The sequence below is a fragment of the Microcaecilia unicolor genome, chromosome 5 (genome assembly GCF_901765095.1).
Source record: "Microcaecilia unicolor chromosome 5, aMicUni1.1, whole genome shotgun sequence".
In the NCBI taxonomy this organism is placed as follows: domain Eukaryota; kingdom Metazoa; phylum Chordata; class Amphibia; order Gymnophiona; family Siphonopidae; genus Microcaecilia; species Microcaecilia unicolor.
In genome coordinates this window covers 307,498,214-307,518,977 of record NC_044035.1, presented here as the reverse complement: position 1 = coordinate 307,518,977, position 20,764 = coordinate 307,498,214, and the positions used below count along the sequence as shown (strand labels likewise).

Here is a 20,764-nt window from a genome sequence, read left to right as displayed (position 1 = left end):
TCTTTGTCATCAAGCAGATGAATCCATTACGAGTGGGTTGTGTCCATCAACCAGCAGGGGGAGATAGAGAGCATTGAAGAACCATAGTTCACCCTTTCCCTGCCTTTTCCCATGCTACTGATCCTCCAGAGTTGGAAATTTATCTCTTACGCTGTTGCCTCAAACTTTCCTCAGTGTTAAAAAAAATAAATAAATAAGGTGCGTCGTGCTTTGGCGCTGCGATCCCAGAAAAGAGGTTTTCTTCTGATTGTGCAGCGTGACCGGAGCTCGGAGACTCGGTCTTGTGAGGTAAGAGCATTTTGTAGCTCCTCCGGGGAGGGCCCGCGTTTGGGACGATTTTGGCGCAAATCCACCATTTTGAATTTCCGCCGCTTTCGGCGACGGCTGCTGAGAAAGTTAAGCGTTGTTCTGTTTGTGGCAAACGCAAATCTGCAGCAGAGCTCTGTAAGGTGTGCTTTTCAGACGGTAGAGCCAGCCCGAGCATAGCGAGCGATGTTCCTTCCCGCTCCGTGGAGCTGGCAGCGGGCGCCATTTTGGAACAGCATGGAGCGACCCCCGCTGAGGCGGAGAGGTTTGAGCCTGGAGGGGTGCCTCGTGTGGAGGTTGATAAAAGAGTTGTTTCCCCTGGACTGGAACCAGGAGGCCAGGGTGAGCCATTTTCCCCTGAATTTGTTTTATTGCTGCATAATGCATACCTGTTAAAAAGAGCTCTTCCGCAGGGGTCCCCTGCGGCCCTGCTTCCTGTATCCCCTCCAGTGGAGTCTGGCCTTGGATTACCATCAGGCGCGTTTTCCCCTGACAGATGGCCGCAAGACAAGCACAGAAGGGTGGATTCCCCTTCAGAGAGTGGCGCACCCCCTTCCCCCCCCCCCCCCCCCCCCCCCCCCCCCGTGGTCGGGATGTGAGGACTCTGAGGGGTCTGGCAGGCCTTCGTGGTCTGGAGAGCCCGAAGAAGGTGCAGGATTGCCACCGGATCCAGATGATCCTTCTGCGGTGAGGATTTTCCACCACGATGAGCTGCCAGCGCTTATTATTGATGCCTTGCAGGTCCTCTCTATAGAAGACCCTGGGTGTACTGAGACCTCCTCCGGTAATCCGAGGATGGCAAGTACTAAGAAGCGTGCTCGAGCCTTTCCTTTGCAGACTCCATCCAAGAGCTTATCACGGCTCAATGGGCTGACCCCGAGGGGCCTTTGAAAGTCGCCAGGGCTATGGGGCAATTATACCCTCTAAGTGAGGAGCATTTGGCGCGCTTAGCAGTGCCTAAAGTGGATGCCCTGGTCACGGCTGTGACAAAGAAAACTACCCTCCCAGTGGAAGGAGGAGTTTCCCTGAAGGACATGCAGGATCGTCGCCTGGAGGCAGCTATGAAACGGTCCTTTGAAATTTCAGGCCTATCCTTACGGGCGTCTGCATGCAGCTGCAATGCTGCCCGAGCCTGCCTCGCTTGGTTACAACAGGCAGTGGAACAGCACGGAGATGGAGCGGAGCCCCTTTCGGAGGTGGCACCGCGGATGGAGTCGGCCTTGTCATTTTTGGCTGACGCCCTTTATGATCTGCTCAGAGCTTCAGCTAAACAGATGGCTGTAGCGGTGGCGGCTTGCCGTCTTCTGTGGCTACGGCATTGGGCAGCTGACATGGCCTCTAAGCAAAGGTTGGTGAAGTTGCCCTTTCAAGGCCTTCTCCTGTTTGGTGAGGAGTTGGAGAAAATTGTGAAAGGCCTGGGGGGGATGCCAAACCCCAGCGCTTACCCGAGGATAGGCCGTGGCCTTCTTCCAAGGGTCAGGCGGTTCCCTCCTCTTACAGAACTAGCTTCCGTGAAGCTAGAAGATACCGCCTGGGGCGTTCTGCTGGGTTCACTTCGCATGCCTGTTTTCAGTAGAGGAACTCCTTTCGCTCGGACAAACGTTCCGCAGCAGCAGGCTCAAGACCTGGAGTTCAAGGGCGACCCTCTCAATGATGGTGCGCCGGCCCCCTCCTCGATTCCTGTGATAGGAGGACGACTTTTCCTCTTTCTCGAGGAGTGGGCCTAGATTGCCTCAGATCAGTGAGTCTTTGACCTGATCAGAGAAGGCTACAGAATCAGAGAAGGCTACAGAATAGAATTCAATGCCCCGATATGAGACGTGTTTGTGGAGTCCCGATGCGGTTCTGCCGCCAAATGGGCGGCGGTAGAGGAGACCTTGCAAGGCTTGATTCATATAGGGGCGGTTTCCCCCGTGCCTCCTGCCGAATGCGGCTCTGGCCATTACTCCATTTACTTCGTGGTGCCGCGAAAAGGAGGGTCTTTTCGGCCTATCCTAGACTTAAAAGAAGACAAGTCTCTGAACATGCTGCATTTTCACATGGAAACCCTGTGCTTCGTCATAGCGGCAGTACAGCCAAGAGAGTTTCTCATGTCTCTGGACCTGAAAGAAGCTTACTTGCACATTCCAATTTGGCCCCCGCACCAGAGGTTTCTGCGTTTTGCAGTGATGGGAAAACATTTCCAGTTTCGGGCCTTGCCACAGCTTTCCAAACCTTTTCCAAGGTAATGGTGGTAGTAGTTGCTTTTCTCAGGCGAGAGGGTATCCGGGTTCACCCGTACCTAGACGACTGGCTCATCAGAGCAGACTCTGTAGAAGAGAGTCATCAGGTTACAGCCAGAGTGGTCTCAGTACTGCAATCTCTGGGCTGGGTCGTCAATATAGCCAAAAGTCTCCTGACCCCCTCAATCTCTAGAATATTTGGGGGTCCGGTTTGACACAGCCTTGGGGATGGTCTTCCTACCCGAGCAAAGGCGGTGCAAGCTTCAGAACCAGGTCCGTCTGCTCCTGAGGATGCCTCGCCCCCGAGCTTGGGACATAGTCCAGCTGTTGGGGTCGATGACGGACACTTTGGAAGTGGTGCCTTGAGCGAGAGCGCACCTGAGACCTCTGCAGTGTTCCCTGCTTCAACGGTGGTCTCCAATATCTCAGGATTATCAATGCAGACTCACGTGGCTCCCTGCGGCCCGGCTCAGTATGGAGTGGTGGCTCTCAGCATGCTGCGACGAGGAATGCCGCTAGCGCTCCCCGATTTGTGCCTGGTGGTAACAGATGCCAGCCTGAAAGGCTGGGGTGCATATTGCCGGGGAAGGCATGCCCAGGGTCTTTGGACACCCGAGTAGTCGGAGTGGTCCATCAATCGCTTGGAGTTGAAAGCGATTTTCCAGGCGCTTCTGGCCTTTCAATTGACCCTGGAAGGATTGGCTGTCAGTTCTGTCGGACAACACGACAGTAGTGGCCTACATAAATTGCCAAGGAGGCACTCAGTGCTTAGCACTAGCAGCGCAGGCCGTGCAGGTTTGCCACTGGGCCGAGCTTCATCTGCAGTTTCTGTCAGCAGCTCATATTGCAGGTCAGAGCAACGTGCAAGCCGATTATCTGAGCAGGAATCAGATCGACCCAGCAGAGTGGGAACTTGCAGACGAAGTATTCATGCAGATATGTGCCAAATGGGGAAAGCCCGTAATGGATCTTATAGCGTCAAGCACAAATGCGAAAGTCTCATGCTTCTACAGCAGACGGGAGAGATCCTCGCTCGGCAGGGTTGGATGCCTTGGCTCAACCCTGGCCTCAGGGCCTCCTGTATGTGTTCCCTCCGTGGCCCTTGATAGGGCGAGTACTCCTGCGGATTCGGCTACACCAAGGAGAGGTGGTTCTCATTGCCCCGGATTGACCTAGGAGGCTGTGGTATGCGGACCTCCATCGGATGCTGGTAGAGGATCCCCTGCCGTTACCTCTGGTACCGAACCTGTTGTCACAGGGCCCGGTGACCATGGAGGACACCTGCCGCTTTGGTCTTATGGCATGGCTATTGAAAGGGCGCAATTGAGAGACAAGGGATATTCCAGTAAAGTCATTTCTACTCTCCTACAGGCCCGCAAGCGTTCCACTTCCGTGGCTTATGCCAGGATTTGGCGCCAGTTTGAGGCTTGGTGTGCTTCTAAAGCGATTACACCCATGCGGGCTTCTGTCTCGCTGATACTTGACTTTTTGCAGGATGGTTTACAAAAAGGCTTGGCCTTTAATTCCCTGCGTGTTCAAGTGGCAGCCTTAGCATATTTGCGAGGGAAGGTCGCTGGCCTCGCTCTGGCCGCTTGCCTGGATGTGACATGGTTTCTTAGAGGGGTGCTTCGGCTCCGTCCTCCCGTGCGGGCTCTGGGTCCGGCCTGGAACCTGGGGTTAGTTTTAAAGGCCCTTCAGTGTTCGCCCTTCGAGCCGCTTAGGCGAGCTTCGGAGAAGGATGTGACCTTAAAGACGGTCTTTTTGGTGGCCGTGACATCGGCGAGATGGGTATCTGAGCTTCAGGCGCTGTCCTGTCGAGACCCATTTCTGCAGTTCTCAGAGTCCGGAGTAATGTTACATACGATGCCTTCCTTTATGCCTAAGGTGGTTTCAGCGTTTCACCTAAACCAGCCTATTTTCCTGCCCTCCTTTTCTAAAGAGGAGTTTCCAGAAGCCTATGGGCAGTTGCACCTTCTGGATGTGCGAAGGGCTCTGTTGCAATATCTGCGCGTGTCAAATGCCTTCAGGACCTCTGACCATCTTTTTGTTCTTTTGTCAGGTCCGTGCAGAGGGTCTCCAGCGTCTAAGGCCACTATAGCCCGTTGAAGCTATCTTTTCAGCATATCTGCTATCTGGCCGGCCTCCACCTGAAGCCTTTAAGGCACATTACACAAGAGCGATTTCCTCTTCTTGGGCTGAAACCGGAGCACTCTCTCTTCAAGAGATATGTAGTGCAGATACTTGGGCTTCTAAGCTCTTTCTTGCCTGACATTACAGGCTGGATGTGGCTGCCAGCAGAGACACGCATTTTGGAGCACAAGTGCTGGCGCGTGGTGTGGCTTGTTCCCACCCTATCTAGGGATTGCTTTGATACATCCCACTCGTAATGGATTCATCTGCTTGATGACAAGGAAGGGAAAATTAGGTTCTTACCTTGGTAATTTTCTTTCTTTAGTCATAGCAGATGAATCCATGAGCCCTCCCTCAGTGGTTCATTATGTGATTTATGTTACTTTTATGTTCAGTTTTTCCTGTAGATATGTTCCCTCATTGGGATAAGTTGGAAAACAGTCTTCAGGATTTCTGTTCAGTTACAGGAGGATGAGGTAATTCCCTCCAGGAGATGAGTTCATTCCCTCCTTTGCATTATAGCTCCAGTTTTAGGGCATTCATCCGCTGTGAGTAAAGTTCATGTTATTATGCTTTGCGGTGTAACACTGCTTTGGAAGCTTCAAATACTGAAGAGGCAGATGGAGCTAGCTGGCCATGAGGCACTATGGTTTTTCAGTGCTCTCTATCTCCCCCTGCTGGTTGATGGACATTCATAATGGATTCATCTGCTATGACTAAAGGAAAGAAAATTACCAAGGTAAGAACCTAATTTTCCCATTGGACTGTAATTCTCCACCATGTACTTAACAATTAGATTATTTTCTCCCTATTTAGTATTGCCTAATTTATTATGTATTCCATGTTTAATATGTAATACCAGTTGCATGTTCTCCTCTTTTGTATCTAATTGTTCATTATACCATCCATGTTTCTATATATATTACCAATTGTAATATACCAATTGTTTGTTATCATTTATGCTTCTATATATATTACCAATTTTTTTTTTTTTGTTACATTTGTACCCCGCACTTTTTCCCACTCATGGCAGGCTCAATGCGGCAGGCAATGGAGGGTTAAGTGACTTGCCCAGAGTCACAAGGAGCTGCCTGTGCCGGGAATCGAACTCAGTTCCCCAGGACCAAAGTCCACCACCCTAACCACTAGGCCACTCCTCACCTCTATCTGTACTCTGAAATGGCATATGTCATGACGGAAATTGTAAGCCACATTGAGCCTGCAAATAGGTGGGAAAATGGGGGATACAAATGCAACAAATAAATATAGAGAGAGTTGAACTTATCAAACTAACGCAGGTGGTTATTAATTATGTGTTTGCCAATACATACCAGTAGGGGCAGCAGAGCTCTGATAGTCTAGATAAGAACTAGTTTTGTTGTTTGAACAATAAGAAATTAAATGTACTGTGTAATACCTGCACAAACTGCACAACCAACACAAAAAAGCTCTAATAAATCCAAATCGACAAAAAACGACAACTAATAAAGGTTCCCACTTTCACCATTAAGGAAGATCCATACCTTACAATTCAAATAGGGTACATTAATGGCCAGATCAACAAAACAGAAATTATAAAAGATTGGATCACATCGGAAACCTTAGATTTACTCTTCATCCTTGAAACCTGGATTCATGACCAAAAGGATCCCATAATACTGGACCTTTGCCCTCCGGGATACAACATTACACACTGGACCAGAATAGGTAAAAGAGTCGGAGGCATTGCCATAATCTACAGATCCCATCTCACTTTAGAAACCACTGCTGAATCAATCACACCTCAACTAGAAATTGCCTCAGTCAGATTGCAAAATAAAAGTGTAGCCGGCAATCTAAATTGAGTCCTATTCTACAGACCGCCAGGCACTTGAAGTGAAGCATATATAACCCTAATGGATTTCATATCGGCCACTTGTACATCTAACTCAAACATACTAGTCATTGGGGACATAAACCTTCATTTAGAAGACCCAGACTCAACTGGTGTCCAAGATTGTAAGGAATTCTTCCAACTATGGGATTTCGAATGGCCACATCCGAATTCCACCCACAGAAAAGGCCACTCTTGACTTGCTAACCCATAAATTCGCATCAGACCAAATCATTAAAGTCATTGACCACAAATGAATGGAAATTCCACGGTCAGATCACTTCAAATTAAATCTGACCCTGCATTGGCTGAAGAATGGGCATCTCAAAGCTGATGAAAAAAAATCTTACCAAACCAGAGGTAAAGTGGACACAACTGCATTCTGGCAATCAATTTATGACAACAATTGTTCTATTCTATCTGATTCCATCAACTATCTTGCAGATTGGGAATTGAGATGTATCACCGTTCTAAAAGAATTAGCTCCTTTACAAAGAAAAAACATTCACAAACCAAACAGGACCCCATGGTTAAACGAAAATGTGAAACAATTAAAATCTAGAACCAGACAACTCGAATGAGCCTGGAGAAAAAATAAACGATCAAAATCTAAACGCTTGGAAAGAATCACGTAGAAAATACAAATATGAAATAAAAAAATCCAAATGGAACTACTATAATGAACAACTAGGTTCTGATTACAAAGACATGAAAAAGTTATACAAGCTACTGGATAAATTACTAGACACAAAACCAGTGTCCTCAACAAAATCAGGAATCCCAACAGCAGACGATCTTGCTAACTACTTCAAAGGCAAAATTGTTGATTATGCAAAAATATGTCACAGGACTACACCAACCTTGATACCTTCCTTAATGAGCTAGACCCAAGCTCAGAAGAATACCCAGCCGATCGAACTTGGACAAATTTTGCCCCGATCACACAAGAAACAACAGCACTAGCAACCAATAAGATCTCTACAGCCTACTATCAATTGGACACCTGCCCCAATTATCTAATGAACACCCCGCCCCCCGCTCAATTCATCACTGAACTTACCTCCCACCTCAACTTCTTGTTCCAGCATTGTCTATTCCTCAAAGACAAAGGTAATATACTACTCACACCATTACCAAAAGACACCAAAAAGAAACTAACGATATCACCAACTACCAACCTGTGGCATCCATCCCACTTACAACCAAACTGATTGAAAGCATTGTAGTTAAACAACTTACTGAATACAACGACAATTTCTCAATCCTTTATGAATCAGTCAGGCTTCAGATCTCTCCACAGTACAGAAACCGTCCTGGTAACTCCTAGCCAAGTTCAAAAAGGAAATCACATTAGGTAAAATCATACTCCTCTTGCAATTCGACTTGTCAAGCGCATTCGATATGGTTGACCACTATATACTATTAAGAATACTCAACAAGATAGGCATAGGAGGGAATATACTCAAATGGATCAAGGGTTTCCTAACCACGAGATCTTATCAAGTAAAAGCAAACTCAAACATATCACCATCATGGAGTACCCCAGGGTTCACCTCTCTCACCCATATTTAATCTGATGATGATCCCCCTTGCTCATGCCCTATACAAGCATAATCTTAATCCTTTTCTGTATACGGATGATGTCACCATTTACATACCGTTCAACTCTAATCCAACAGAAATCACTGTTGCAATAAAGACTAGTTTAAGCTTAATGGATGCCTGGGCATCGGCATTCAAACTCAACAAGGAAAAAATTCACTGCCTATTCTCACCACAAAACAAACCTCCCTTCATCCATAAAAACCCCGGAACATACTCTTACAATATCGGACAAACTGAAGATCCTTGGAATTACTATTGACACCAACCTAACCCTGGAGAGCCAAGCCTTTGCCACCACGAAGAAAATGTTCCATGCAATGTGGAAACTCAACGGATCAAACAATTCTTTCCAAGGGAAATGTTCCGTAACATAATTGAAACAGTGGTACTATCACGTGTTGAGTACTGTAACGCCGTATATGCAGGATGCAAAGAACAGATCTTAAGGAAACTCCAGACTGTGCAGAACATGGCAGCTAGACTCATTTTTGAAAAGAAAAGATTTGAAAGTGCTAAACCCCTATGCGAAATACCGCACTGCCTACCAATCAAGGAACGAATAATAGCCTTCAAAATTTGCACTCTGGTCCACAAAATAATCCATGGTCTGGCCCCAACCTACATGACTGAACTTATCGACTTACCAATTAGAAACATCATCGAATCGTCAAGAACGTTTCTAAACCTGCATTACCCAAACTGTAAAGGACTAAAATACAAATCAACATATGCATCCAGCTTTTCCTACATTTGCACCCAGCTCTGGAACGCTTTACCTAGAAACATCAGAACTGCGAACACCCATCTAAAATTTCGAAAAGACTCACCTCTTTCGGAAAGCCTACCCAGCAGACCCGAACTAATTCATGAACAATGTATCAGATCTTTTGATCTAAGAAATGAACAATACCCCTTCCACATAATCCTGTTACTTCAAACTGTACAAATTTTACCACTCCAGTTATAATTAAGTGTACTTCTACCCTTATCCTACTCTGTATTGCTCACTAGAAACTGTAGTCCCATCCCCGGAGACTTATCAGTCTCACTGGGATTACTTCTCTCTATATGCTACTCTCTATATGCTACTATATAGTCGTCCCAGAGTTGTATTTTCTTTTCCGGAACCTTATCAGCTTCCTTGCACCTACTGTTACTATTTTCCACTCTGTATGTATTCCCGGAGTTAGTACTCTCCGGAACCTGTAATCCACATTGAGCCTACTGCTATGCGGGAAAATGTGGGATACAAATGTAATAAATAAATAAATAAATTTTTTTTTTTAATATATGTTTCAGGTTCAGATATTTGGAAGTTTCAAAACTGGATTGTATTTACCTACCAGGTTAGTATTTTGTAAAGTTCTAATAAAAAACTGAGTTGTATGGTGAGAGGAATGCAGTTGTAGCTTAAGCACAGAAGTAATTTGTAACATGTCCTGGATTTTGTGACTTTTTATTGCCGTTTACAGTGTAAAAATCACTTTTTCAGCTCCTTGCCAGTCTCATTTCCAAAACCACCCTCTCCACTATCCTTTGCCTTTAAGCTGCCTCATATCTCTTTTTGTGCTCTAATTCATTTTATTTTTGTTTAGTTAAAGTACTTACATTTTATAGTGGACTCCTTCTTCTGAGCATCCCTTTTATACCATAGCTTTTGCAGTTAGTGCATAGACACACTGAGGCCCTGATGCTCAAAACTCTGGTGCTGTACTGAACAGTGCCAGAGAAATAGCGCCAGAACAGCATGCCAGAACTCCCTGATGCTCAACGCTAATGAGATGCTATGAGCGTACCTATAGTTTCATTGAGCATTAGGAAGTTGTTTGGATGTTAGGGGGAGGATGGTGCCTGGCACATGCGCTCTAGAGTTGTGCGTTAAGCACAGCTCTTGAGCACATGCCTAGAACTTCAGGGGGGGGGGGAGGGAAGGAAGAGGTGCCCTGCGCTCTTCCAGTATAAAAACTTTCAGCTGATCTGCCCGCTGTCTAGTACAACCTCTCTCTCCTTGCAAAGTTGGTTTACTCAAACTGGCCACAACCTCCTTTTTATTTATTTAAATTCGAAATCTCCATGTATGTAAACAAAATTTGCCGTGTTCCTATTTTGTAGAATTTGTCCCTCCTTTTTCAGCTACTAAAGTTTCTATTACTTTTTAAGATGGTGATGAGTTTCAGTAGTTGCTTTTCCTGTCTGTGCTTGGGCGGGTAGGATACATTCCAGCTTTGGATCTGCCCTCAGTAATGGGCTGTGCTACATTAGCATCAATTTGCATTGATCTGGGACGAACTCCTTATTTCCTGCGGTAGGCGCCTCCTGAGCTTTGTGTGCCAGCAAAACGGACACTAGTCTGGCACTAATGGCTTCTAGTTTCTGTGTTTGCTTCTGAGCATCATCAGCCCCTGAGACTGCACTTGATAGAATATAAGCTTGCCTTTAATTTGCACTGTGTATAGATAACATAACTGCAAATAAAGACATGTTACTATTTGTTCTTTCAGTGATATTGATCTTGTTGTGTTTGGAAAATGGGAGACTTTACCTCTCTGGACATTGGAAGAGGCTCTAAGAAAGCATAACGTAGCAGATGAAAATTCAGTAAAAGTGCTTGACAAAGCAACAGTAAGTGTTTGTTTCTGATTGACAAAATAAAGATCTTTCCCATGCTGACTCAGTATTAAAATTTTTTTTAGCCTGTTTAGGTCTTGTGAATAAAATTTTGTTGTATTGTGGTGTTTTGAAATTAGATTAGAGCTTTTGGAACCTGATTTACTAAGCTGCCCCAAGAGAAAAAGGATTGTAACAAAAGCCTTAAAGTTGAGGCTGTTATATACTCTTTCACTTTCACATATTTAAGAAATTCCTGAATTAATCAGGATGCTTTCTAGTTGTGTTTGAAGTTAGTTTTTTTTTTTACTAATATATTGTAAAATAGTGTTGTAGGTAAGGGCCACTTAACCCATTCAGTCTGTATGATGATGTTCTCATGAAACAGCTTTGTGAACTTAAATTGTGAAAATTACTTAATGATGATGCCAAGTTCATAAAAAGAGGTGGACAGGTTGATTTAATAGATTATTGTAATTCAGTATGTACTACATTGGGAAAGGTATGTTTACAAGGGAGTATGTGGTCTATCAGTTCTTAACACTGATTTGCATTCAATAGTAAGGTCTGTTGTAGCTCACTCTGAAGTTGTACCGTGGTGTTTAGAATTCTCATTTCTGGGTTAGTGACCATGAAATAATTTGGATTGCATCAGGTCTGGCTTTAATAGTGAATTGGAAACCGAAGACATAAACTGCCTTCAGTTGTCTTACCTTTGATATAGCAAACTGAGGAGCTGAAGGCAGTACCAGCCCTATAAGGGACTTGAAGTCGGCTCTGAGCCAGTGGTGTAACTACAGGTGGGCCAGGGTGGGCACACTCATCTGGTCTGCCCCTCCCCCCACCAAACAGTTCAGTGGCAGCTGTCTGGAGATCCAGCTTTTACCCCACCCCCTTTCTCAGTGTACCTCATCACCTTCGCAGGCTGCAGCAGTGAGGCATATCCGTTGCTTGCGCTGGCCCCACAGATGTCCCTCTGCTGTGTCCCACCAGAGAAGAAACAGGAAGTGATGTCTCTAAGAGTGGGACTTGGCAGAGAAATCAGCAGGGCCAGCGTAGGCAGCTGATGTTTGTTGCTATTGCAGCCTGCGAAGGTGGTGAGGTACACCGAGAAGGTGGGGGGTGGTTCAGAGAGAGGGAGTTTCTGGGCTGGGGGTGTTCAGAGAAAGAGAGTTGCTGGGCGAGGAATTCCAGATCCAAAGACTAAAGAGAGGGAGAGATGCAGGGCAAAAGGAGGTGAGGGGAGGGGTTTTTGGAAAGCTCACCCATCTTAACTGTGGGCCCGCCCAAAATGGCAGGTCTGGCTCCGCCACTGCTCTGAGTGGTTTATATCTGGCTCCATCTGTTAGCAGGGGGGACATAACCCACTCATCTGGACTGGTCTGGCAGGGCTCAAGAAAAGGAGATTAACAGGTAAATCCAGATTTTCCTTTCTTTGCCATCTTCCATTTCCCAAATTCCAGCCTGACTTGCAAGTCACCTGAGGGAATGTAAAAAAGGATTGCAGTTGAGTTACTATGTTCAAATCGCACCCCATATGTAAAAGTTGAGACACATAACAGGTGACTTGTAGATATATATCCATATAAATTTCCTGGGTGTAGAGGCAAAACACTCGCAACACGTCATAAGGTTTGAGGGTGCCTGTTTCACTCAGCAGATCCGCAGCACAGAGATATCCCCCTCTACCCCAGCCCTGAAAAACAGAAGAATAAATTCCTGGAGTGTGGGTAACTAATTTTAGACCAGTTTTTTTTCCCCAAATGTATTGTAGTTTACTGATATAGACAAGGTAAAGAAAACCAGGAGGAAGTGAACAACACTTTTTGGTAGGAAATTACAAACACAATAATACAGATCAAATAACAACCCAAAACCAAAGTGCAAGACTACCAAAACATATGCCCCAAGTGAGCTCTAGAACGGGTACACTTGGGCCATCATCCATAGGTCGCAAGGTAGCACAAAATGCTCTATGGGGAAAGATTTAGTCGCATAATAAATTGTACTTCCCACAATGCAGCACTCACAGTAAATTTATAGACATTAAGCAGACAAGCTTTTACCTGGGGGCCCTGTAGAGAAATATTCAGGTTCCACCAACCATTTCTGTGCTAGTACACCGTAGTCAAATGCAAGAAGATGTCTGTAAATCTCCATGATAATATTTAAGTGGTATAGACAGTTAAGCATCTACACCAAGCATTTCTGACAGTGTCTTCCACACTACTGATATCAAAGATACTCTAGGGAAAGAGGCAATATAGTGGTGCAATTGTATGTAAGCAAATTGGTCAGTGATGGGCAGCTCATGGCCAGCCCACAGGTAAGCAAAAGGCTTAAGAGTACCTTCGTCGGACAATACCTGAAAAAGATATAGAATTCCCAAGCTTTTTCATCAAAGATGGGGATCAACTCCCCAACTCCCCACTGGAAATGTCAGATTCCCCGACAAGAGCAGCATGGGAGAAAACACAAGGAGTTAAATTGTGAAATGTATTTAGCCATCTCCAAGCTCTATGGAGAGGCAAGAAAGGGGGGGGCAAAACAGGAGGGAGTTTGAGCCACAGTGGGCGGAGCATGTAGCCAAAAACTAAAATGTAGCAGCTCTAAAGGCTACACTCAAGTCTGTGCAAAAAAAAAAAAAAGAAGCTATGGTACCAATCTGCCAAGTGCTGCATAGAGCCAGCTACAGAAAATAATTTAGATTCAATTCCTCAAGACCCCCTAGCAGGCGGGGTAGGTAGGTTTGAGCTACTAGGATGCGAGGGCAATGGCCCCTCCAAATGGTCAAGTAGACGATGCGAGTTCAATTCCTCATAGAACAAAAACAATGGTAAAACTTGCAGAACGTACATCCATTTAGGTACCACAATCATATTGTAGAGGGCAATGCGGCACAATAAAGAAAGGGGGAGAGACTGCCACATCCGAAGCATTGATCTTGTGGAAATCCACAATGGGGCCAAGTTGATAGAGTGTAACTGGGCGAGACCAGTGGGAATATAGATACCCAAGTATTTGAGCTTGTGAGTTGCTCACTGTAATGAAAAGTCCCCATCCCACCGCTCTCGTATAGAAGATTGGGAGCGGGAGGGCCACTGATTTTTGTAGATTAAGATGGAAACCAGAATAAAAGCTCCAGGCGATGGTGTAAGGAATGTTGGACTCCTGTAAGAGTGAGATGAAGGTTGTCAGCAAACACTACCTTAACTGATGAGTACAGAAGAGCTATACATGACACATCGGGTTCCTTAATAATGGTATTCAGCAGGGGTTCCAGGTAGAAGAGAAATAATAAAGGAGAAAGCAGGCACCCCTTCCTCGTACCCTTAGCAACCAAAATGTTTGCAGAGTACACACTATTGACTATAATGGCAGCTGTGGAGGAAGACTAAAGAGCCAACACTAAAAACCAGCCATTTATCCCTATGTAATGCAATACCTGAAAAAGATAATCCCAACGTACATGGTCGAATGCCTTTTCGGTGTCCAGACTGACTAGCAGCAAGGGATCCTTGGCAGCCAGGCTCTGGGCCACAGTAAGAAGTGTCCACCGAACATTAACTACAGAGTGTCGGCCTCGAAGGAAGCCCACCTGGTGGTCACCCACCATGTGGGGGATAAAGGTAGCCAGACGGTCTACCAAGATTCATGCCAAAATTTTTACATCAACATTTAATAAAGAGATGGGTTGAAAAGGCTAGGGACGATCCAATATCTTCCCAAGTTTAGGGATCAAGGTGATAAACACTTGATTGGATCAGAGGGGAAAGGCTCCCTGAGAAACAACATAGTCATAGTAGGTAGTAAGAGGTACACAAAGCTGCGGTAGAAGCAGCTTATAATATTCTGATGCCAGAAGAAAGAAGTTTTATCGTTTGCTGGTGTGTGAAGAGATCACACGATCGAGTTCGCATTTCGGTGGTAAGGACAGGGAGGCCCGAGTCTTCCAGGTTGTCTTGTACTGATGGACCAGATGGTCTCGAATCAAAGGTATACATATGTGAGAGATTGCAGATTTTAAAAAAAATTTAATCTCAGCGGGGCGAAATACACGTTAGCTGTTTGGGGACAAACTTGAAGGGGGGACCAAGCTTTAGCAATCCTGCCCAACAATTTGCCAGGTTTGTTCCCACATCAATAATAACAGAACCGATGGGAAAACAAAACATTTTTCAAATGTTCATGAATGGCAAGGTTGCCATCATGTGCTCATAGTTAATAGCCGGAGGGTGTAAGCCTGCTTGGCTGCTCAATAACGCCAATCTAAATGCAAAATGCCCTGACTGAGCCTCTTGGTACGAGCACACATATAACTAATAATGTCCCCATGAAGAACTGCCTTGGAAGTTTATGAAAATAAAATTGGTGTGTCAAGATGATTGCTATTTGACTCGAAGAATAATGTCCATTTCTGAGCCAAGAAGGTACGGAAGTCAGAGTCTGAAGCTAGATAAGATGGAAATTCCAAAAGCTTGGAGTATTGGAGCAAGGGCCTTAACGCTACATCAATCCAGATGAGGGAGTGATCAGAGACCTCCACTGGGCCTATGACCGTATTAATCATGCAGGGAAAAAGAGAGATAAAGAGGAGAATTTAATCTATGCGTGACCAAGACTGATGGAGAAAGGTGGGTATAATAGTTCAGAGAGGGATTCAACAGGTGCCAGGGATCCACCAGATCAAGAGTTTTGCAAAAATATGGAAGTCCCTTGCCTCTCCCAAAGGCTTTATAGGAACAAGGGTAAGAGCGATCCAGCTGGGGATCATACACTTGGTTAAAGGCTCCAAGGATATCCAAGGGGCGTCGTCATAGTGTAAGCCCAAGTCCACTATAGTCTCAAAAAAAAAAAAAAAAAAAACCTGCATCATAAGCGTTAGGGCCATAGACTGCACATACATAATTTGCCTGTCCTAGGTAATTTAAGCGAATTAAAAGATATCAGCCCTCCAAGCCTTTCATTACCAGCCGTGGGGTGGCAGGCAATCCTCTCTTTAGCAAAATGGTCACTCCCCCTCTGTATCCCGAGGAGGAGCTTGCTATGTTCCTCGTCCGAGAGCATGGTTTCTTGTAAACAAGCAATTGGGGCATTGTGATGTTTTAAAAGAGCTAGGATCTTGGATCGCTTGATGGGGGAAGAGATCCCAGAAACCTTCCAAGAAATATGTGGCACTGAGGAGCTAGCCAGAAAACTCGTTACAAAAAATGAGACCTGCGAGTTCACCCTTAATCACAACCTCCAGCTGCCCAGCCGCAGCCAAGGTTGATAGTGCATATAAGGGACTCAGATACCAAAGGACAAAAATTCTTGTAGAGCGTGAAAAGAGGAATAGGTTGCAACAGGTAAACACTGCACTCTAGCATTAAGAACGAGGGATGATTCCCTCTCCAATTATTACTCAGTTTCCCTACCTCCCCCTCATTCATATGTAACTGCACCTCACTAATCTAAGATGGGCAAGGCAGTATGTCACTGTTATGCTGGGTATACCCCATCCCGACAAAGAACAAATGCTAAATATGATAAAGAAGGCTGTGTCCCCTTCACAAATTAAGAGACAAAAACTTAATGTAACCAGAGATTTGGAACCAATGTCAGAAACTGCAGGGCTTGCAGGCAATAAACGAGACCCAAATACAATACTGAAAGCTACCAGATATGTAAACATCAGTAGGGGGACTGGAACTGATCAGGTTGTAGAGGGGCGGTTAAGCCGCTCCCGAACTGGCTCTGAAGTGGAGTAAGAGTTCCATTGGCCATTGCTATATATTTTCAATGTGGCCGGGTATTGTAGCATAAAAAGTTGTTGTTTTTTCACCAAAATAATGCAGACAGAGGAAAAAGCGTGTTCTCACTGTTAACGCTGCAGAGTAATCCTGAAACAGTTTCACTGCATCTCCGTCGTATTTTATTTCATCCCTGCGATTTTTTTAAAGTCGGAGCACCATAGCTTTCTGGGCATAGTGATGGAATTTTGCAGTCATGATGTGGAGCTGCATATCCTGGGTGTACCTGGTGCCAACGCCATGGCCCGCTCCATGTGAATGGCGCCGCCCTCTCCCGCCTCAAGGAAATTAGATAGAAACCATGTTTCCAGGATTTGTTGTAATTTGTGGTCAGGTATGGACTCAGCTAGGCCCACAAACCGAAGGTTGTCTCTTCTGGAGTGATTCTGCAGATCATCAGTCTTTTGTTGTTCTGCTTGGATGAGTTGTTCCAATCTGGACATGGTCGTGGCCTGCTCTTGGTGAAGGTCCTCCTCCTCAGAAACCCATGCTTCCAGCTGTCCATTGTGGCGGGTAAGCTCAGATGTGAGCGCTGTAAAGACCTGAAAAGCTGCTTTGAGAGCTGGGAGAAGCAAGAATCAAGAGCGCGCACAACCGATCCTTTGAGCTCCATGAATAAGGAGTCATAGAAGGGCTGCAGGTGTGTGGGGATGAGGACTGGGGGCCATGTTGGGTTTAGATGTGTGGCTCCGCTCCTCTTTCCTCCGCGGCAGTTTCAAAGTAGTTGCCATCACAGATCTGGTAAGGTACTTGCCCATATACCAGGGAAAAAGCCAGATTCAATAGAGGGCCCAAACATTTGTAGGGGGCACAGAAAAAAATCAAAATAGGGTTTTGGATCTGAGCAACTCGCTGAAAACGCGTCCGGAGCTGCTCACATCATCACGTGACATTGATTTTAGACCAATTTCAAATGTTTCATATCTGTTGACCTTGGATCAACTGGAGGACTTTCTTGAAAAGAATAATATTTTACATCCCTATCAGACCAGGTTTAGAAATGGTCATAACACTGAAATGGCTCTCATAGGGCTTGTAAATTTCAGCCAGCAACATTGTGATCAGAATAAATCAGTAGTCTTCACTTCACTTGACTTGTTGGCGGCCTTTGATACCATTAATCCTGAGTTACTTCTTGGCCACCTACGGAAAATAGGAATTTCTGGCACAATTTATGCTTGGTTTGTCTCTTATTTCTCCGGACGTACCAATATTGTCCAATGGAACAACTCTTGATCTTCTTATTCTTTGCCCTGTGGGGTGCCTCAAGGCTCATTGTTGGCCCCTATATTTAATATCTTTATGGCCCCTCTGCTCTGGTTGGCTCAATCTCTAGGTCTTACTTTGTACATCTATGTAGATGATATTCAGTTGGTATTAGGGCTGCACGTTAATCACGATTAACATCACGATTAACGCGTTAATCTTAATTAATGATTAACTGCCCTTGTCTCCCTCTCCTGTCCACACGCCCGGTCCAGCATCTCTTCCTCCCCTTCCTTCCTGTTTACCTTATTTGCAGTAAATCTTTGCCCTGCAGCAGCAGCAGCATATTGAAACGCTGCCTCGGCCTGCACTGGGCCTTTCCTTCTGACTCATCCTGCCACTTCTGATACAGTGCAGGCCCAGGCAGTGTTTTCAATATGCTGCCACTGCAGGGCAAAGATTTATCCAAAATAACAAGGTAAGTGGGGAGGGGAGAGCCGCCTGCGGTCTGGGAGGGAGGGGAATTGAGAGAGAACGCAGGTAGGTAGGCTCATTTAAGAGAGAGAATGGGTGAAGGCACAGGGGGACCCATGAGAGAATGGGTGAAGGACCATTCCAAAGCTACAGTATCTATTCAATGGCTGGTGGGAAGAAATTGTCTGCCTGAGTCACCCCCCTTCCTTCTCGTACTGCCTCAGGATCGAGGAAGTCAGCGGGGTGCCTCCAGCCACCAACACTTGCACTCTGCAAACATGCTCAAGTTCGTACATGAACTGAGCATGCTCAGGGGAGTGCTAGCACTGGGGGTTGGAGGCAGTTCGTTGGTCCTGAGGCAGCATAAGGAGGAAGGGGGATTCTTTGAATTGGATTTCTTCAACTGGTTTCGGTATCCCCAACAGCCAAGGTATGATATTTAATAAGGGGGGGAGAGGAAATGCATATGCCCCATCCCCCCATGAACAGCTGGCTATGTCCCAACTTTAATCTTGCAATTAATCGCAATTAAAATTTGTAATCTAACCGCAGGCGTAGTTACTATACCCCACTGATTATATCTGTTTACAGGAAATTCAAGATCTTCAAAATTGGACAAACTGTGGCTTAGTTCACATAATTTGAAATTGAACCCTGAAAAGTTATGTGGATCCCTGAATTGAACCCCCCCCTGTTTATAGTGGGTAATGGAATTACCTTCAGTCCAACTGCCAAGATTTTGGGAGTGATATTTGATCAAAATCCTAAGCTTTCATGCAAAGATCTCCAGTAACATAGTAGATGACGGCAGAAAAAGACCTGCACGGTCCATCCAGTCTGCCCAATTAGAAGTTTGTTGGATTCTCAGGTTTTTCAACTAATGGTCCCGAGTTTACTGGTCTCCCAATTGGATTACTGCAACATGATTTAGGTTGGTAGCCATAAGATTGCAAATGGTACAAGATTTTTCCAGTCCACCATTTTGATAGAGTTACGCCTGAGGTGTTTACATTGGCTTCCAATCATGGCACGAATAGAGTTTAAGATCTGTACTTTGGTTTATAGAATACTATTTGGCCTAGCTCCATCTTACTTAAGCTGTAATATATGTTCCTCAGAGAAGGAAATCTGTCGATCTCCTAGAAACGCTTTAAATTTGCTTTTTTTCCTAATCTGAAACCAACCCTATTGTTCAAACATAGCTTCTTATTCTACTCGCCATTATCAAGTTGTACATATCTGGAATTCTGCACCGATTGCTATAAGGAAATTGGTTCCTATCCTGTGTTTAAGAAAATGTTTAAAGACCTATCTTTTTTTTAGGAAAGACACTTAAATTTTATACAGTTCTGGTTTGTTACCCGCATGTTTTCCCGATGACTGATCGGATTCTTCTACACTGTTATCCACATTGAACATAGTAACATAGTAGATGACGGCAGAAAAAGACCTGCACGGTCCATCCAGTCTGCCCAACAAGATAACCTTACAGTATATGTGGACTAGAAGACTATTTTGTATTTGTAATTTTTTTCTAAAACAATTAATCATGATTTTAAAATCTAATCACATTCTAGTGTCTCCTGTCCCAATCCCTGTCCTGGGTGCAATCTGACATCTTTCCCATCATTTGCAATTCAACATCACCCACCCCCCCACGCCAGTCCACCTCAAAGGTGGTCTTGTGCTGATCCCTGCCAGTGGCAGCCTTGCACATCCGCTGCCTGATCTGAAGCTTTCCCTCTGACCTGTCCCACCCAAGTAGCAGGGGCGTAGCCAGACACTTTCAGATTTTGTTTATAATGTGGTGTTTCTATTTGGGGGGCTTGCAATGTATTATTATTTTATGTGTTTTCTTTGTTTATAACGCAATGTTTTTTTTGACTGCGTCTTTTCTTTTTTAATTGTTGTTGAAATTGTGGTATTTCCTACGTGCCTTTGTAAGGTGTCTTGAGTTTTACGAACCCAGTGTAGTCCATCGTAGTTTCTATAAATTAAGGATGATATATTCTATCAGGAATCTCTTCTCTACAGCTCTACCAGTTTAATACATTCTCTCATGATTACCCAATTTTGATTACCGCAATGCCCTTTTATAATTGCATAAAATTAGCAGAGATTAAACGGCTACAGATACATAGTAGACATAGTAGATGATGACGGCAGAAAAAGACCTGCACGGTCCATCTAGTCTGCCCAACAAGATAAACTCGTATGTGCTACTTCTTGTGTATACCTTACCTTGATTTGTATCTGCCATTTTCAGGACACAGACCGTAGAAGTCTTCTTGCCCAGAACTAGCCCCACCACCCAAACACCAGCCCCGCCTCCCAATCTCGGCTAAGCTTCTGAGGATCCATTCCTTCTGCACAGGATTCCTTTATGTTTATCCCACGCATGCTTGAATTCCGCTACCGTTTTCATCACCACCTCCCGCGGGAGGGCATTCCAAGTATCTACCACTCTCTCCGTGAAAAAATGCTTCCTGACATTTTTCTTGAGTCTGCCCCCCTTCACTCTCATATCATGTCCTCTCGTTCTACCGCCC

At 45.1% G+C, this 20,764-nt stretch overlaps 1 protein-coding gene across 2 annotated transcripts in view; it reads left to right on the top strand.

Annotated features, from left to right (window-relative positions):
- TENT4B (terminal nucleotidyltransferase 4B) overlaps positions 1-20,764 on the top strand; it is a 143,803-nt gene that overhangs the window by 55,044 nt on the left and 67,995 nt on the right. For both annotated transcript variants that reach the window (XM_030204354.1, XM_030204355.1), the window contains 2 exons: positions 9,436-9,482; positions 10,638-10,758. In XM_030204354.1, the coding sequence (XP_030060214.1) occupies positions 9,436-9,482; positions 10,638-10,758 (168 nt within the window). The remainder of the gene's footprint in view (positions 1-9,435; positions 9,483-10,637; positions 10,759-20,764) is intronic.